Source organism: Notolepis coatsorum, assembly GCF_963971535.1.
Source record: "Notolepis coatsorum genome assembly, chromosome: 15".
NCBI classification, from domain to species: domain Eukaryota; kingdom Metazoa; phylum Chordata; class Actinopteri; order Aulopiformes; family Paralepididae; genus Notolepis; species Notolepis coatsorum.
In genome coordinates, this window is record NC_140179.1 from 77,372,283 (window position 1) to 77,390,492 (window position 18,210).

At 42.1% G+C, this 18,210-nt stretch overlaps 2 protein-coding genes across 3 annotated transcripts in view; one reads left to right on the forward strand and one right to left on the reverse strand.

Moving 5' to 3' along the window:
* The window catches only part of depdc4 (DEP domain containing 4), a 30,947-nt gene extending 26,023 nt beyond the window's left edge, over positions 1–4,924 (reverse strand). The window contains exon 1 of the mRNA XM_084330364.1: positions 4,837–4,924. Within this exon, the coding sequence (XP_084186490.1) occupies positions 4,837–4,912 (76 nt within the window). The 5' untranslated portion in view covers positions 4,913–4,924. The remainder of the gene's footprint in view (positions 1–4,836) is intronic.
* A 7,151-nt stretch (positions 4,925–12,075) lies between these two features.
* Positions 12,076–18,210, forward strand: part of tcp11l2 (t-complex 11, testis-specific-like 2) — a 34,959-nt gene continuing 28,824 nt past the window's right edge. The window contains exons 1-2 of one of the 2 annotated variants that reach the window (XM_084330353.1): positions 12,076–12,207; positions 16,214–16,406. In XM_084330353.1, the coding sequence (XP_084186479.1) occupies positions 16,232–16,406 (175 nt within the window). In that variant the 5' untranslated portion in view covers positions 12,076–12,207; positions 16,214–16,231. Of the gene's footprint in view, positions 12,208–16,213; positions 16,407–17,928; positions 17,992–18,210 lie in introns of those variants that run through there. The other variant, XM_084330354.1, reaches the window with a different exon arrangement.

Here is an 18,210-nt window from a genome sequence, read left to right on the forward strand (position 1 = left end):
GACAGGGATGTCCTTTATCTCCACTCCTTTTCGCGATGGAGCCCCTTGCGCTGGCTCTGAGGCAGAATACCGATATCAAAGGGATCATGCGTGCGGGCTCGGAGCATAAAGTCTCGCTCTACGCGAATGACATGTTGCTGTACATATCACAACCCCAAACGAGTCTTCCTCGGTTGATGACCCTACTTGCGGACTTCGGCAAAATATCCGGATACAAAATCAACATTCAAAAAAGCGAACTGATGCCCGTTGGCACCTCTGCGGATCGGATATCTCTGAGCACATTCCCGTTTTAAAATTAGCCCTAAAAAGTTCAAGTACCTCGGGATATGGATCACGCATGAGACGGGGAACAAACTTAACTTTTTGACTTACCAGCCATTTGGCTGGTAGATTTTAAAAACTACCAGCCATGCAAATTTTTACCAGCCAAAAATTATAAATTGCTTTTTAGTATATCGCCATGTGTTATTATTACTATATAATACTCTCATATGCTATTTTCAATTAATATCATAAACAACATAAGGAATATTAGCATAATTTTGAGTGGACTGAAGGAATGAGTCAGCGTTAATAGTTTTAAATGCAAATAATTTATTGAAACATAGAAGTGGGGTCAGGACACACACAGTTTCAACTCACCACCCCTGCATCATATTGTAGTCCGTCTTCAAACTTCCACTCCTCTCGAAAAATTTTTATATTTGAATATCAACATTATCTGTCCATCCTCAGTAAACTATAATATACTCCTGTCCTGAGTCCTGACTAGTGACTTCATCGTCTTTCCAAACGCATGCACACACACAGGGAAGGGGAGAGTGCCCCCCCCCATTTCCCTTTCCCCAGTCCACACTGTCTGCTGTTCTCTATGGCTCTGCGCCTCTGCCTCTGATCAGGATTAGCTTGTTAGTTTACGCTAACGTTGTAGTGATTGTAATGGTACATAAACGTTCATTTCGGGCGATGTGGGCATAAAGGAATGGCGACGGTGCAAAGCATGTAGATGCATTTGACCCGTTGTGAGAAGAAGAAAAAACACCACGGTCTTATTTCGGGTTGTGTACAAGGCGCACTGCTGTGTAGAGCGCTGCTCTGCCTTCAGAAGCACTCTGCTTTCAGAAGCACGGACTGGGCGGATATCATATGACTCGCAGAGTTGCAGGGTTTTTCAAAATAAGAGTATCATATGATACTGGTGGACACTGTACTGGAGAGTGCGTCGGTTAGGTCCACCTCCCTATCTGCCTTGTTATGTGCTAAGCTCCCGTTCACACAGCCCATATCTAGCTTTACCTCGAACCCAGTTGTCATCCACTCGATAAAAGTGTGGAACCAATTTAGAAGAACCTTCTCCCTCAGGGAACTATCACTGGCTGCTCCAATCACAAGAAATCACATGTTTGTCCCATCAACGATGGATAAGGCCTTTGACAGTTGGGTTGGGAGTGGAGTGATTACGCTGTCTGACCTCTATATAGACGGCAACTTTGCCTCCTTTGATCAGCTAGTACAGAAATACAAGATCCCTAGGTCACACTTCTATAGATACTTGCAACTCCGGAGCTTCGTAACTTCGAACTCGGACTGCTACCCAGTGTGCCCTCCGGCCTCCCTTTTAGACTCAATCTTGAACTGTAAACTGATCCAGAAACAGGCTATAAGCCGAATTTATGAACTACTTAATAGAAGCAACTCAACACCTTTAGACCTCCTCAGGGGCAGATGAGAGGCTGACTTAGGTGAACCAATCACAGAGGTCACATGGGACAAGATAATACAGGGGATTTTCTCCTCTTCCATTTGCCTTAAACATGCGGTTATCCAATTTAAAATTGTACACCGACTGCATTGGTCTAAAGACAGGCTCTCTAAGATATATCCCGACATAGACCCTCTATGCGACCGCTGTAGACAGGCTCCAGCCACTCTGCTCCACATGTTCTGGACGTGCCCAAAATTGCACACCTACTGGCAGACCATCTTTGACACCTTCTCTAAGATATTTGGAAAGGAAGTGGAGCCACCATATATTGCATTGTTCGGAGTGGCCCCAGCGGACATCCACTTTAGATGGTGGGAATCTAGAATGTTGGCCTTCTGCTCACTTTTGGCCAGAAGGCTGATACTATTCAAATGGAAGGACCCGGGACCACCTGTCTTCAGCCACTGGATGAGAGAGGTCATGTATCATATTAAATTGGAGAAGATCAGGTATACTATCAGAGGCTGTACCGAAAAATTCCACAATATTTGGGATCCTTTCCTAGCTTTCTTTGAGGGTATGGAGGCGGATGATGTGACGGAGGCGATCTGACTGGCTTCCCTGGTCTCTCAGCTGGTTACGGTTTATTTTTTCTATTATGTTCTTACTTTTCCTCTTCTCTATCTGGAGAATACAAGGGATATGCGACTGCTGTCGGGTGATTTAAAAGCTAAAAGGAAAAACAATGATTAACAAACAATCTAAGATATTGTAGAATGATTCTGTCTGGTATAGGGGTGGGGGGAGGGAGGGAGACATGGTCAAAACAGAGTCCATTCTCTTCGGTTCAAATAACAAACTCAGCAAGACCGACGGCTTCTCAGTTACAGTGGGTGACAATATTGTCACAAGGAAAGAAGAAATTACCTACCTGGGCTCCACCCTAGAGGCAAATCTTTCCTGTGACAAAATGGCATCCAATGTAATAAAAAAAAGTCAACAAACGAACTCGATTCTTGTACCGGATCTCCTCACTGGTAAACAAGAATACCCTGAAGACTCTGGCAGGAGCACTCATTCAAGGGTACTACGACTATGCTTGCACCTCATGGTACCAAACCAAAGCACCTCAAAGGCGCTAAAAACAAAATTACAAACATCTCAAAACAAACTGGTCAGACTACTGCTTGACCTTACTCCTAGAACCCACCTCACCCCTACCCACTTTGACAAACTAGGATGGCTTAGAGTAGACGACAGAGTACAGCAACTTGCAATGGGCTTGGTCTACAAGATACACTACACGACCAAGGTACCCATGTACATGTCTCAAAATACTTCCCAAAGGTCAGTGAATACCACGATCACAACACCAGAGGGAGCTCCACAAATCATGTTAAACCCAGATTCGGCTGAAACAAGGGACTAAACACGTTTCGCAATTATGCCACATCAATGTGGAACGCCCTACCCACAGCTGTAAAGGAATGTGAATCACTACCCACTTTCAAAAACACTCAAAGAACACCTACGGAGGGAGCTCCCGTAGCTCACCGCATATCTCGGCGCTATTTCTGCGTCGGGGAAAACCGTGCTCGTCAAGGATCTGGGGGACACGAGTTCGATTCCCGGACCCGCCGTCATTTCTCAGAATGTCTTCCCCTGCTCTACATCCCATTTCAACCTGTTTCTGTCGGTCATGCTTGACCAGAAAAGCGATAAACGCAAAAAAATAAAGTTTAAAAAAAAAGAACACCTACGGGAGACTGCAATTCGAAACTGGCCCCTGTAAATGGCCTAACCCAACCCAATGTACAGTAAATGACCAAGTATGGTTGTCAATATTCCAATGTACAGTTTTGCTTGTACAGGTGTACAGTGTCCCCCCCCCCCCCCCCCCACCTACCCTTCAATGTACAGTTTCTACATCAAATGTATACTCTCTTTTCTGGACTCTTTTGGTATCACAAACAGTACTGTATTTGCAAATCTGATATGTCATAAATGTATAGATGTATGTAGCAGTACTGTGACTGTCTATCTGTATGTCGTGTGTCATATATGTTATGATGAATTGAAAATGGGGGACCCTGATGTAAACAAGACGAAAGTCTTTCTCTGGTCTGCATCCCCTTAACAATTGTATGTATTGAGCTGTACTGTACTGTACCCATTCTGCAATCTGTTATACATATCTTACTGCAAAGGCTTCTAAATATTGGTACTAATGGTGGACTTACTGTATTATGGATCAAAGAAGACTTCGACCTCAAAAAGTCTCTGTTAATGGCACCTTGTCAGAGCAGTCTATTCTAAACAACGGTGCTCCTCCTTGTGTTTTATCACCAATATTATTTAGCTATCTGTATGTTGAAAATACCATAGGCCAGAAATCAAAATGAATGAATGAATGAAAACTTTATTTAACAGATTGCAGAATGGGTACAATACAGTACGGCTCAATACACACAATTGTTAAGGGGATGCAGACCAGAGAAAGACTTTCGTCTTGTTTACATGACCAGCAGGGTCCCCCATTTTCAATTAATAATGATGAAAAGCTCGCCCAACGCGACGTAATGTAATGTAAAGACATGTTATTACACTACCTTGGTTGCAATATTCAGTTTGTTAGTTTGTAAAGTGCAATAATGTTTATCAAAATGTTCCTCAAATTGAGCCAAGCAATCGGACACGTGGCGCATTTTCAGGCGACCTGTCACCACCACCATTGAGCTGTACTGTACTGTACCCATTCTGCAATCTGTTAATAAACTTTTCAATCAATTCAATCAATCAAAACCAGCGAAATATGAGCTGACCAAGGGGCACATTGTGTTAACACAAAGCAACACATTCAAACAAACAAACAAACAAACAAACAAACAAACAAAAACAAACAAACAGTATTATGATAGGCTGATCTCATTATATCTTAAAGAAAATTACTTTCTTTACATGTTTCTTTACAGGCGGCGTTAGGTGGACGTTAACGTAAATGAGCTGTCAGTCACTAATATACACAACGACAACCCGAGGCTCCCAGCATTTATTTCGCTAATCTTTGTATTTTCTGGTTTAAACTGATATATTATATAATATGCCCATGATGACTTGAAGACACTCACCAGTATGTATATTTTCACGAAAACTCCGTGTTTGACTATTCAATCTTCGAAACCTTGGGGTCAAATCAACCGCCATCGTGAGTTCCGGATGTGACGAACACAACGATCTTCTTCTACAGAATAAAAAAAATAAAATAAAAAGAGACTAGGCTACCACTGGCGAAGTGCGCCACCTACCGTAGGTGAATGAATGAATGAATGAAAACTTTATTTAACAGATTGCAAATGGGTACGTTACAGACTTACAGTACGGCTCAATACACACAATTGTTAAGGGAAGGGGATGCAGACCTGAGAAAGACGTTTGTCTTGTTTCCATCAGGGTCCCCCATTTTCAATTCATATAGACATTTATGACATACACAACATACATGACATTTATGGCATAGGGACATATAGGTATTTAGTACTGATACATTTGTGACATAAACGGTATTCAAATATACAGTACTGTTACCCCTAGATCCTGACAGAGTATATACATATGATGGGGAGGGGACTGTACATTAGGAGGGGGTGGGTGGGTGGGAGAGAGATATACCTACGGCGGGGAGGGAATATATACATGCGGTGGGGAGGAGACTGTCTATTAGGAGGTGGTGGGGGTTTTGGGCATTTACGGTGGCCAGTTTCGAATTGCAGCCTCCCGTAGGTGCTCTTTAAGAGCGGTTTTGAATGTGGGTAGGGATTCACATTCCTTTACAGCTTTGGGTAGGGCGTTCCACATTGATGTGGCATAATTGCGAAAACGTATTTAGTCCCTTGTTTGAGCCAAATCTGGGTTTAACATGATTTGTTGAGCTTCCTCTGGTGTAGTGGTTGTGGTATTTACTGACCTTTGGGAAGTATTTTGACATGTACATGGGTACCTTAGTCGTATAGTGTATCTTGTAGACCAGGCCCATTGCAAGTTGCTGTACTCTGTCTGTCGTCTACTCTAAGCCATCCTAGGTTGTCAAAGTGGGCAGGGGTGAGGTGGGTTCTGGGCCCGGGGGTAAGGTCAAGTAGTAGTCTGACCAGTTTGTTTTGTGATGTTTGTAATTTTGTTTTAAGCGTCTTTGAGGTGCTTTGGTACCATGAGGTGCATGCATAGTCGTAGTACCCTTGAATGAGTGCTCCTGCCAGAGTCTTCAGGGTATTCTTGTTTACCAGAGAGGAGATCCGGTACAAGAATCTAGTTCGTTGGTTGACTTTTTTTATTACATTGGATGCCATTTTGTCACAGGAAAGATTTGCCTCTAGGATGGAACCCAGGTAGGTAATTTCGTCTTTCCTTGTGACAATATTGTCACCCACTGCAACTGAGAAGCCGTCGGTCTTGCTGAGTTTGTTATTTGAACCGAAGAGAATGGACAACAGAAATGACCTGAATCATAAATCAATTGAAACTGTATGGGTGGAAATCCTATTCGAAAGGGCGAAATCCCTACTGGTTGGCACAGTCTACAGGCCGCCAGATCATAGTGGCTTTTATGATACACTGGATGGGTGTTTAGCTGGAGTTGAGGATGTAGACAAAATTCTTATTGGAGACTGGAACACGGATATGCAACGAAAAGATGCACCCGTCTTCAAGTCATTCAGTAGGTTTTGTGATCTGCACGGCCTCAGCCAGCTAATCACCCAACCCACACGTGTATGTGAATCAACTCAGACTACCATTGACCTCATTCTGACCTCCGACAAGTCCAAGATCTCCAATAAAGGGGTTATAGCATGCAGGTTAAGTGATCATTATATGATATTCTGTACCCGCAAAAAACTAAAACAAAAGGCTGGCTGCCACAAAACAGTCACATCTAGAGACCTCAAAACCTACTCTAGCGAGGCCTTCAACCTTGAACTGGAGAGTCTGGACTGGTCAGATGAACTCAATGGTACACTGCTTGAAGAAACATGGCTTGGTTTCAAAACCAAATTCTCAACTATACTAAACGACATGGCCCCCCTAAGAACCACCAGGGTAAAAAATCGCGCTGAGCCGTGGATGCACTCCGAAATACTGGCCGCTATGAAAACCAGAGACAGAAAATGCTCTGAGTTTCGTAAAAGTCAGTCAAAGCTTACTAAAAGCACGAGCAGTGAACTCCAAGCCCACGTGACTGAACTCAAACTAGAAAGAAACAGACTAAAAAACGACGTAAACTCCATGATCAAAACTGCAAAAAAGAATTTCATCAATGACAAAACTGAGGAAAACAAAAACAAACCACGTGAACTTTGGAAATTACTCAATAATCAACTAGGATGCAGTAAAAAACTTAAAACCAGATTCTCAAACATAAACATAAAAACGGACAACACGCTCATCACAGACAAGCTGGATGTAGCCAATTACTTAAACATTTTCTTCACAAACATAGCCACAACACTACAACAAACTACCCTCCCACCCAGGGCTTTATGGGGTAGAACACATAGTAGCTTACTACAAAAACCTAGGGGTCCGCAAGGACGACTTCAAGCTGGAAATGGTAACAACAGATGAGGTACTCAATAAACTGAGCGCCCTCCAACCTAACAAGGCCACTGGCCATGACAACATCCCCTCCAAATTCCTCAGAGACTCAGCAGCCGCCATCACCCCAATCATCACACACATAATAAACCTCTCTATAAAACAGGGACACGTCCCCAAGGACTTCAAAATTGCGAGGGTGACCCCTCTGCACAAAAAGGGCAGCAAATTAGACCCAGGCAACTACCGCCCTGTTTCTATTCTCACCTCCATCTCGAAAGTCATGGAAAAAATAGTCTACGAACAGGTCGAAAAGTACCTAGCGGAAAAAAATCTAATCTACGAATTCCAATCTGGCTTCAGAACATCCCACTCCACTGACACATGCCTTCTCTATTTGAATGACCACATCAAACAAGAGGTGGACGCAGGCAAATACTGTGGCATGGTCATGCTGGACCTACAAAAGGCCTTTGACACGGTCAATCACTCCATTCTGATTGACAAGCTAAAAGCAATTGGTTTTGATAGTCTATCAGTGAGCTGGATGCAATCCTACCTTGAGGGGAGGGAACAGATGGTGGAGGTAAACGGTACCCTATCCCCCCCCCCCTCACAGTGAGCTGTGGTGTTCCACAAGGAAGCATACTAGGACCGCTACTGTTCCTAATTTATGCAAATGACATGTCGTCAGCTTGTGACTGCAACTTGTTCCTGTTTGCGGACGACTCAGCCCTGCTGGTCTCTGACAAGAACAAGTTACAGGTTGAAAAAACCCTCAGCTCGGAACTAGGCAGAATCTGCATATGGCTCGCTGATAACAAACTATCATTACACATGGGCAAAACAGAGTCCATTCTCTTCGGTTCAAATAACAAACTCAGCAAGACCGACGGCTTCTCAGTTACAGTGGGTGACAATATTGTCACAAGGAAAGATGAAATTACCTACCTGGGTTCCATCCTAGAGGCTAATCTCTCCTGTGACAAAATGGCATCCAATGTAATAAAAAAAGTCAACCAACGAACTCGATTCTTGTACCGGATCTCCTCTCTGGTAAACAAGAATACCCTGAAGACTCTGGCAGGAGCACTCATTCAGGGGTACTATGACTATGCTTGCACCTCATGGTACCAAAGCACCTCAAAGGCGCTAAAAACAAAATTACAAACATCTCAAAACAAACTGGTCAGACTACTGCTTGACCTTACTCCTAGAACCCACCTCACCCCTGCCCACTTTGACAACCTAGGATGGCTTAGAGTAGACGACAGAGTACAGCAACTTGCAATGGGCCTGGTCTACAAGATACACTACACGACCAAGGTACCCATGTACATGTCAAAATACTTCCCAAAGGTCAGTGAATACCACGATCACAACACCAGAGGGAGCTCCACAAATCATGTTAAACCCAGATTCGGCTCAAATAAGGGACTAAACACGTTTCGCAATTATGCCACATCAATGTGGAACGCCCTACCCAAAGCTGTAAAGGAATGTGGATCACTACCCACTTTCAAAACCTCTCTCAAGGGACACCTACGGGAGACTGCAATTCAACACTGGCCCCTGTAAATATCCTAACCCAACCCCCTCCAATGTACAGTCATTTACCTAGTATGGTTTTGTCAATAGTCCAATGTACAATTTTGTTTGTTTGTACAGTGTCTCCTCCCCCCCCCCCTCAATGTACAGTTTTGCTTGTTTATACAGTGTGCCCCCCCCCCAACCACCTCCAATGTAAATTACCCAGTATGGTTGTCAATATGTCAATATCCCAATGTACCCAACCCCCCCCCCACCCAACCTCCTCCAATGTACAGTTTCTACGTCAAATGTATATACTCCCTTTTCTTGACTCCTTTTGTATCACAAACAGTACTGTATTTGCAAATCTGGTATGTCATAAATGTATAGATGTAGCAGTACTGACTATCTGTATGTCATGTATGTCATATATGTCCTGATGAATTGAAAATGGGGGACCCTGATGTAAACAAGACGAAAGTCTTTCTCTGGTCTGCATCCCCTTAACAATTGTGTGTATTGAGCTGTACTGTATTGTACCCATTCTGCAATCTGTTAATAAAGTTTTCAATCAATCAATCAAAAGACTCTGTTTTGCCCATGTGTAATGATAGTTTGTTATCAGCGAGCCATATGCAGATTTTGCCTAGTTCCGAGCTGAGGGTTTTTTCAACCTGCAACTTGTTCTTGTCAGAGACCAGCAGGGCTGAGTTGTCCGCAAACAGGAACAAGTTGCAGTCACAGGCTGACGACATGTCATTTGCATAAATTAGGAAGAGTAGCGGTCCTAGTATGCTTCCTTGTGGAACACCACAGCTCACTGTGAGGGGGGGGGATAGAGTACAGTTTACCTCTACCATCTGTTCTCTCCCCTCCAGGTAGGATTGCATCCAGCTCACTGATAAGCTATCAAAACCAATTGCTTTTAGCTTGTCAATCAGAATGGAGTGATTGACAGTGTCGAAGGCCTTTTGTAGGTCCAGCATGACCATGCCGCAGTATTTGCCCGCGTCCACCTCTTGTTTGATGTGGTCGTTCAAATAGAGGAGGCATGTGTCAGTGGAGTGGGACGTTCTGAAGCCAGATTGGAATTCGTAGATTAGATTTTTTTCCGCCAGGTACTTTTCGACCTGTTCGAAGACTATTTTCTCCATGACTTTCGAGATGGAGGTAAGAATAGAAACAGGGCGGTAGTTGCCTGGGTCTAATTTGCTGCCCTTTTTGTGCAGAGGGGTCACTCTTGCAATTTTGAAGTCCTTGGGGACGTGTCCCTGTTTTATAGAGAGGTTTATTATGTGAGTGATGACTGGGGTGATGGCGGCTGCTGCGTCTCTGAGGAATTTGGAGGGGATGTTGTCATGGCCAGTGGCCTTGTTAGGTTGCAGGGCGCTCAATTTTTTGAGTACCTCATCGGTTGTTACCATTTCAAGTTTGAAGTCATCTTTGTGGACCCCTAGGTTTTTGTAGTATGCTACTATGTGTTCTACCCCATAATGCCCTGAGTGGGAGGGTAGTTTGTTTACCAGTGTTGTGGCTATGTTTGTGAAGAAGATGTTTAAGTAATTGGCTACATCCAGCTTGTCTGTGATGAGCGTGTTGTCCGTCTTTATGTTTATGTTTGAGAATCTGGTTTTAAGTTTTTTACTGCAGCCTAGTTGATTATTGAGTAATTTCCAAAGTTCGCAGGGTTTGTTTTTGTTTTCCTCAGTTTTGTCGTTCTTTTTGCGGTTTTGATCATGATGTTTACGTCATTTCTTAGTCTGTTTCTTTGAATTTTTAGTTCAACCACGTGGGCTTGGAGTTCACTGTTTGAGCTATTGGAAAGCTTTGTCTGACTTTTATGAAGTTCAGCTGCATGGTTCGGGAGCGGAGTGTGAGTGTACTAGTGTAGTGTGTGCGTGTGCGCGCGCGCGTGCGTGTAGTGTGTGTGTGTGTGTGTGTGTGAATGCAACAGGCTGATAATAATAATAATTCCTGGTCACCTAATCATTTTGTCATATGTCATTTATAAATGTCATACAAAGCACAGATGATCATACGTGAGGAGACAGCAAAATGGGAGCAGCTGTCAGCCAAGGAGCACATTTAGATGATTTCAAAGAAAAAGAACATTCAACATTGACTTTCATTACATTTCAAGCTAAGTTTTACAATATACTGGTCTCATTCACCAAGGACTTACGACAAAAAGGGCTTTCTCTTAGGGCCATTTGAGACCTTTTCGGGCCAATTTTCACCAACCGTCCCAATAAAACATATATAATTAATATTATATTATAATATATTGTCTATATTCATGTCTTGCCCGAAAAGGTCTCAAATGGCCCTAAGAGAAAGCCCTTTTGTCGTAAGTCCGTTGGAGAATGAGACCAAGGAACTATTGGCCTAGAATAGATGACAATGCCAGAGCAGGCAGAGCTGGGAGAACAGCTGCTTTGCCTTGACAAATGAAATAACACTTGGCCACATGGCCTGCTGGAGAGAGGTCACGAGAGCAGTGGGAGACTTGGCAACACCTGTGCCATTGAACTTTATTAACAGATTGCAGAATGGGTACAGTACGGCTCAATACATACAATTGTTAAGGGGATGCAGACCAGAGAAAGACTTTCGTCTTGTTTACATCAGGGTCCCCCATTTTCAATTCATCATAACATATATGACATACAGATAGACAGTAGCCTACTGCTACATCTATACATTTATGACATACCAGATTTGAAAATACAGTACTGTTTGTGGTACAAAAAGAGTCCAGAAAAGAGAGTATATACATTTGACGTAAAAACTGTACATTGGGGGAGGTTGGGTGGGTAGGTGGGGTGGGGTTGGGGGTTGTGCTGTAGAGTATAGTGAGGAGGGAGAAACTTGGTAATCCAAACTTGAAATCACAGAATCTTGTTCTATCTTGCCTTGTGTCCTAAATAATCATGGCTTGTTTTTCTCCCTTCCTTACTGTGTTGGTAGAAAAACAAGACACACACGTCACATCCGTAAACAAATACGACCATGTGAGGTGGAGCATACCATTTCAGTGCCTATTTAATATACTGTTTATTATTATCTATCTCAAAACACAAGCTGTGTGTTCGCTTAATCGAATTTTTTTTATTGCATCGTATATACGTGTACTAGAATAAATAGCAATTACATCTAATTACCCTCTTCTCTTCTCATAAACATCGACTGCGCTGCGTGCTGGGCCAATATGACCACCCCTCTCTCGGAATGGTTTGGTCTGGTTGCCCACGAGCCCACAGCTGGACCCTGAGTACAGCACGAGCTAAGGACCTTTAAACGGAGACGAGGCTCGAGCCGCGGTACAGACACTCTGTCACTTCGGTGCGGTTCTTTTGGTGAAAGTCTCTGTTGACTTTGATGAGGTAAAAGCCTGTTTTCAACATAACTTATATGAATTATTATGACTCATAATTAGTCACGTTAGCTAGCTAATTATAGTTTGTTGCTGAGCGTCCGACCAAAACCAGCTTGCTTTGTCGTGGAGCGGAAACAATTGACTTGGTAGAACAAGATTCTAACGATAATCAATAATATTTACTTTTTCCTCATCTGACCTCGAAATTAATGCGGACCTATTGTATTGTTCAAATTCAGTCACTTAACTGTTTGTCTTATTTAATATAATAGTAAGTTAACGACCAAAGCATAATGTAACTTTGCTTTATAATATTAATATTATTTCATCTGCATAGCGTCAATGTATTTATCTGCTGCTTTCACTCTTCTCAGCTATGCTTGTGTTCTTGGCACGAGAGCTCTTTCTTCACTCTTGTTTTGGTTGTGCAGCTCGGATCACGTGTACTATCAGTGACGCGTGTGGGTCTTTTTTTATATAATCCATGTGCACGGCAGCATTGTAACCAAGTGTTTCCCTTGTAGGGCTGAGCGACAGGGTGTTTCAACCAATAAGGAGAGTGGCTATGCAGAAAGCCCCGCCTTCACCTAGAGAAGTTCTTTGTTTTCATGATACTGATTGTTGTACTGATTTTGCAATTCAGAGGATTTTGTTCCAGACGCTGAGATGCATTACAGTTCTTCTACCCATTATAATTGTATTCATGGAGGAAGGACAACATTGCATTGTGGATCAAGATGAGTGGTTTGAAGCGTTGCAAAACTCTAAACCTGTATGTTGTGTTTATGCAGGGGTTCCAAATGTTGCATCACACCAACAAACGCCACACATTTGTAACATATGGCATTTCATCAGTCATGTTGCATGGATATGTCATTTTAAACTGTAAGAAACACATTACAGTGTAGGCCTAATCCTCCTTTAATCACTTCTCGGACTGGACTCGATCGACACATCACTTAAGATAATCTCTGAGAATTGGCCTGCTGTCTTGCTGTGACCTAGCTGTCAAGTCTGGCGGATGATGTAATGAATAGCCCTAGGAGGGAGGGGGGTATGTAGGCTATAGGAGGAAGTCACAAAGACCCCCCCCCCCCCCTCCTCATCGACAAGGGGGAGCATGTGCTATCTTTGAACGGAGAGAGGAGTGAGGGAGTGTGCAGTAATTTTTGGCAGCAGATAGCCGAGACCAGAGACAGGAACACCCAAGGGCCACCCGACCAGGGCTGGCTGCTTCAGATAATGTTGGTTTGTAGGCCTTATGGGGGTAGGCGAGGGGGGGACAATGGGAATAAATGTTTTACAGCTTTTTTTTCTCTCCATGCTGAATGAGTTGGCCTATTTCCTGAAAAAAATAATAAGCGCATCTCCGGTGAGCACTAGCTAAATTTAAAAGAGGTCCATCTGCGTGGTTGCATGTTGGAAACGCAATTTTACAGATATGAGTATTTATTTAGTCGAGAACTGTTAACACGTGCATTGTTGTTGGCTTATTCCTTTGTGTATGGTGAATAGAATAGAATAGAAATCCTTTAATGATCCAGAGGGAAATTCGGCACTACAGATCGCTCACAGTGAACAACAATAAACATTTAGGTACAGTAGTCAATAGGACTAAAATAAGAATATAAGAATAAAATACGGTCCGGGATATACATTCTATAATCTTAAATATACAACTATCCAGCCAAAAATATACAGTAATAAGTGTGAAATTGCAAAGTGAAAAGTGTAAAAAAAAATAAGTGTCCAGGAAGATTTCGCCAGGCTGTACTGTCACCCTGTGCTCAGTGATGCATTATAGAGTCTGATGGCTGAAATGTTTCTTTTGTGGATTTTAGTCGTGGAACTAGCTGCTTCTCTTTAGATCTGGCCTTGTGCTAAAGCAATCCTTAGCCAACCAATAGCCTAGTTGTCATGGGACTTTGTTAGGCTAATCGACAAATCTGTCAAATTCAAGTTTCAAGTTTCTTTAATAGTTGTCATACAGAAGTACAGAATACTTTCATACAAAATGCTTCTTACTGTTACGCTCCAGAGACTGTGCTAGACAAGATAGTATCAAATAACATAGTATAGCATGTAGTTTAGAAGAAGAAAATGAGGTCACAGTGTTCGGTATAGACATATGTACAATGTTCTGAGTTACCATATAATATACAATACTATGCAGTGTACTAATGTACAGTACTATATAGTGCAAAGCAGAAATGGGATGAGGTACAATTTAGGTACAATTTACAGTAAGGTGTACGAGTTGTAGTGCAATCCTTCATCAATAAATATAAAGTGTGGGGAGTGGGTGCTACAGTGTGTTTGTTTAAAGTGGGTGTGTGCTATAAAGTGTGTGGAGTGGGTGCTACAGTGTGTTTGTTTAAAGTGAGTGTGTGCGTGTGGATGTGTGTGCTATGTGCGTTTGGTGGTTGTTGTTTCCCAATTAGCAGTTGATTAACACAATTTTGTCACAACTACAACTATTTCTACCCGACATAGTGGAGAGTTCAAGTGGTACTTCCTGGTCGTATATATCTCATTCCAACCTCACGTCAATGCAGAATAAAACCGAACCCACCGATTAAACAACTAGCTATGTTGGGGAAGCTCTATAGGAGATTATGATATCATGATATCAATCTGTTAGCCTGCTCTCTCGGGTGTCCTTACTTCACCTGATAAAAAAAGTCTTAGCCTATCAGGCTTATGTCATTACGCATGTGCGGAACTGAGAGAGACGAGAGGATGAGACGACAGCGAGGTGTAACTAGACCTCTTTGTCGGTTGAGAACGAAGCTCACTCTGTTGTCCCCTAGTTGCCCTGGAGACACATTTGCCAACCAGAGCACAGTGCAGTGTCCTGGTTGTGACGGAAGAAACGGGGCTAACCTACCGGTAGTTATTTAAATATGGCTTTTTTGTGACTGACATTGCATAACATTGTTGACTCCTTGACAATAAGAACAGAGGCAAACGTCAAGACTTCTGTCAAGTGTTTACTGTTAAGGGTGTGTGTTTGCGTGTGAGTTTGTGGTACTGCTGAATATTTGGAACAGGTCAGTACTAGTAGGACGTAGGTGTTTCCATGGCCACAGGCCCACCAGCTGTTTTATGGAGCGTGTGTGGTATTTACCTTCCTGTTGGCTCCATAGCAACTGAAATAATAGCCAACTGACAAATGAATGCTCTCTTTCTCTCTCTCTCTCTCTCTCTCCTCATTTTGTGTTCTGTGAAACGTAGGGCTGACCTTCGATTTTTTTTTGGAATTCGAAGCTTCGGGGCCGAGATTCGATTTTAATTCGACGCTTCGAGAATTTCTTTTAATAAAATCATTTATATATATATATATATATATATATATATATATATATTTTTTTTTTTTGTATGTTGTGGGACTTGTACAGCACTTTGTTCAACTTTGTCAGTGCTGTAAAGTTTAAACCTTTTTAAATCTTAGACAAACAAAACACTTTGCTTTCATGGAATATTGTCAACCGTCATTTGGCTTTATAAAAGCCGCACAATGAACACAAATCTGTCAGTGCCGAGTCTGACCTCATCTTAAATAACAAACGGCATTGCTTGTTGTAGTTAACAAAGAGAGGCAGAGTTGATTTAGCACAAAAAAAAAATTCATATATATATATATATTTTTTTTAATAATCAAATTTTATTTTCATATTCGAATCCCATGCCCATCGAACGAAGCTTCGAAGTATTTAAGACAGCCCTAGAAACGTTTACTTCAAAAAGTTAGACTTTTGATCATCAGTTGTCACTCTGTGGCTTTAGTCACATCCACCTTACAAAAGTAATTTTTTAAAGTAGTAAAGTTAACCCCCCCCCCCATTCCCTAATTGTTTGCTTTATAACTAGCCTAATGCCTATTAATAAGAATTGTTGGTGGGTAACACAAAATTTCAGTAGAAATGGACAAGAATGTCCTGACATAATTCAACCCAGTCATTGTGTCGAAACCCTAAAGTTGTGACAAGTCTACTGGCTCTTCTCATCTGCAGCTCAAGCCCAGCGTCATCATGCCTCTAAACGACGAGCGGCCCGCCTCCCCGTCCAGCAGCGGCGAGGAGCAAGGCAGTGATGATGGTGAATCTTCATCGGGCCGCTGTGACAGCACGTCATCTTCCAGCGACATGGACAGCGCTCGCCAGAGCTTCACCAGCGACTGCTCTAGTAAACCCAGCACGCCCTCCTGTGAGTATAGCCCGCCCTCCCATAGATGTATAATGACTAGATGGCTCAAGGCGGAGTCTCCCGCGTAGTTCACCGGCAGCCATCCTGCTTGAGGGGACTACTGCTTTAAGGTGATTATCTGCACAAACAAAAATACTGGCTATGATTCTTGCTTGGAAGAATCTTTTTTATAAAAAAAAAGAAAAGAAAAAAAGAAAAGTCCATTATAAGTATGCAGTATGATAACTACATCTCTGACGTTTTTAACAAACCAAACGGTTGAAAATTGAGCAAGCTATGGTTATTTCAATAGTACATGCACCATAGACATGCATGTTATGAGTGGGCGTGCTCCACCTACGCAAGATGGCCGCCATGTGGCAACGTCTGTCTCTGTTGGCCAGCAGCGTGGGTAAGTCATCTAGTGATATATATCTATGCGCCCTCCTGTGAGTATAGCACGCCCTGCTGTGAGTATAGCACGGACGCTAATAACCCGCTGTGTCTGAAATCCTACACAATCAAGAGAAGCTACTAACCCTACTACCCACACTTTATGCTTTTAGGATCCTGATTGTTCAGTAGAGGTTCACCCATTTATTTACATTTATATTCTTATATTTACTGCATATATATATATCTATATTTGTCTGAATATACCTGCATATAACCCCTCTATATACTTACTTATACACCTGCATAACCCATAGCTCTTTTACATATCTGTAGATACTATCTGTACATATCCTACTCTTACTAGTTAGTTACGCTGCTGGCCAATATGACTACTACCATACTGTCTTTACACCTGTATCTCTGTACATACATCTTATTAGCACTACACTCGGTAGTACTAATTTGTATGTATTATTTTGTACCCAGTTTAACCACCTGTACATTGTATATTGCTGTTGCACTTTACTGCTACATTTGCACTCTGGTTGGATGCCAAACTTCTTTTCGTTGTACTGTACTTGTGCCGTATAATGACGATACATTTGAATCTAATCTGAATCTAACCCAGTAGGTGAAAATCCAGCTCCTACTATGCAGGTCGGCAGCTGTGGCATCTAACTGGGTTGGGCGTTACATAATTTGTGATGAACACATACGAAATATAAATGGATAATCTACCTACACTTGAAAGGTGCATTGTCTGCATGGGGGTTTAAATTGGCTGCTTCCATGATTGTTTTCATTGTAGAGTACGTCAGTGAAGTCACCTTTCTGGGAGTAAAGTATAAATCCACTTCCTGAAAGTAACCACACTAAGCTTACTCGATCAAACTCGGAAGACCGTAGACATCTGGCGATTTATTTGTTATTATTGTTGTTCTATTTTTATTTTCCATTTTTGGATAACAAACATACAAGCAAAAACAATGCTCATGAAAAAGAAAACTAAATAAATTAAAAAATAACGAAAAGCAAAAAGGGCCATTCACCATTATTTCCCATTCAAACACAAAGTTACACAAAGTCTAAAAAAAATTATTTCTACTTCTAATACCCTTTCCATGTACTTGTGTACTTGTATCCATAGAAGGAGGACATCTGGCGATTTTAAGATTACTGAAGGGCTACTCAGTGACCTGTCGCACCTGTTGTAAGTCGCTTTGGATAAAAGCGTCGGCTAAATGTAAAATGTGAATGTAAATGTACTACAGATTCTACGGATCCTGTAGAACTGGCTGATAGGTAAACAGTTTTTTAGGGGAGTAGGATTAAATGAATCACTTCTCAATAGAGAATTTCTCTAACGGTTTTCTGTATACATCCGTTTGGAATGTTCCATTGTCTTTTTTGATTATAATATCTAAGAAAT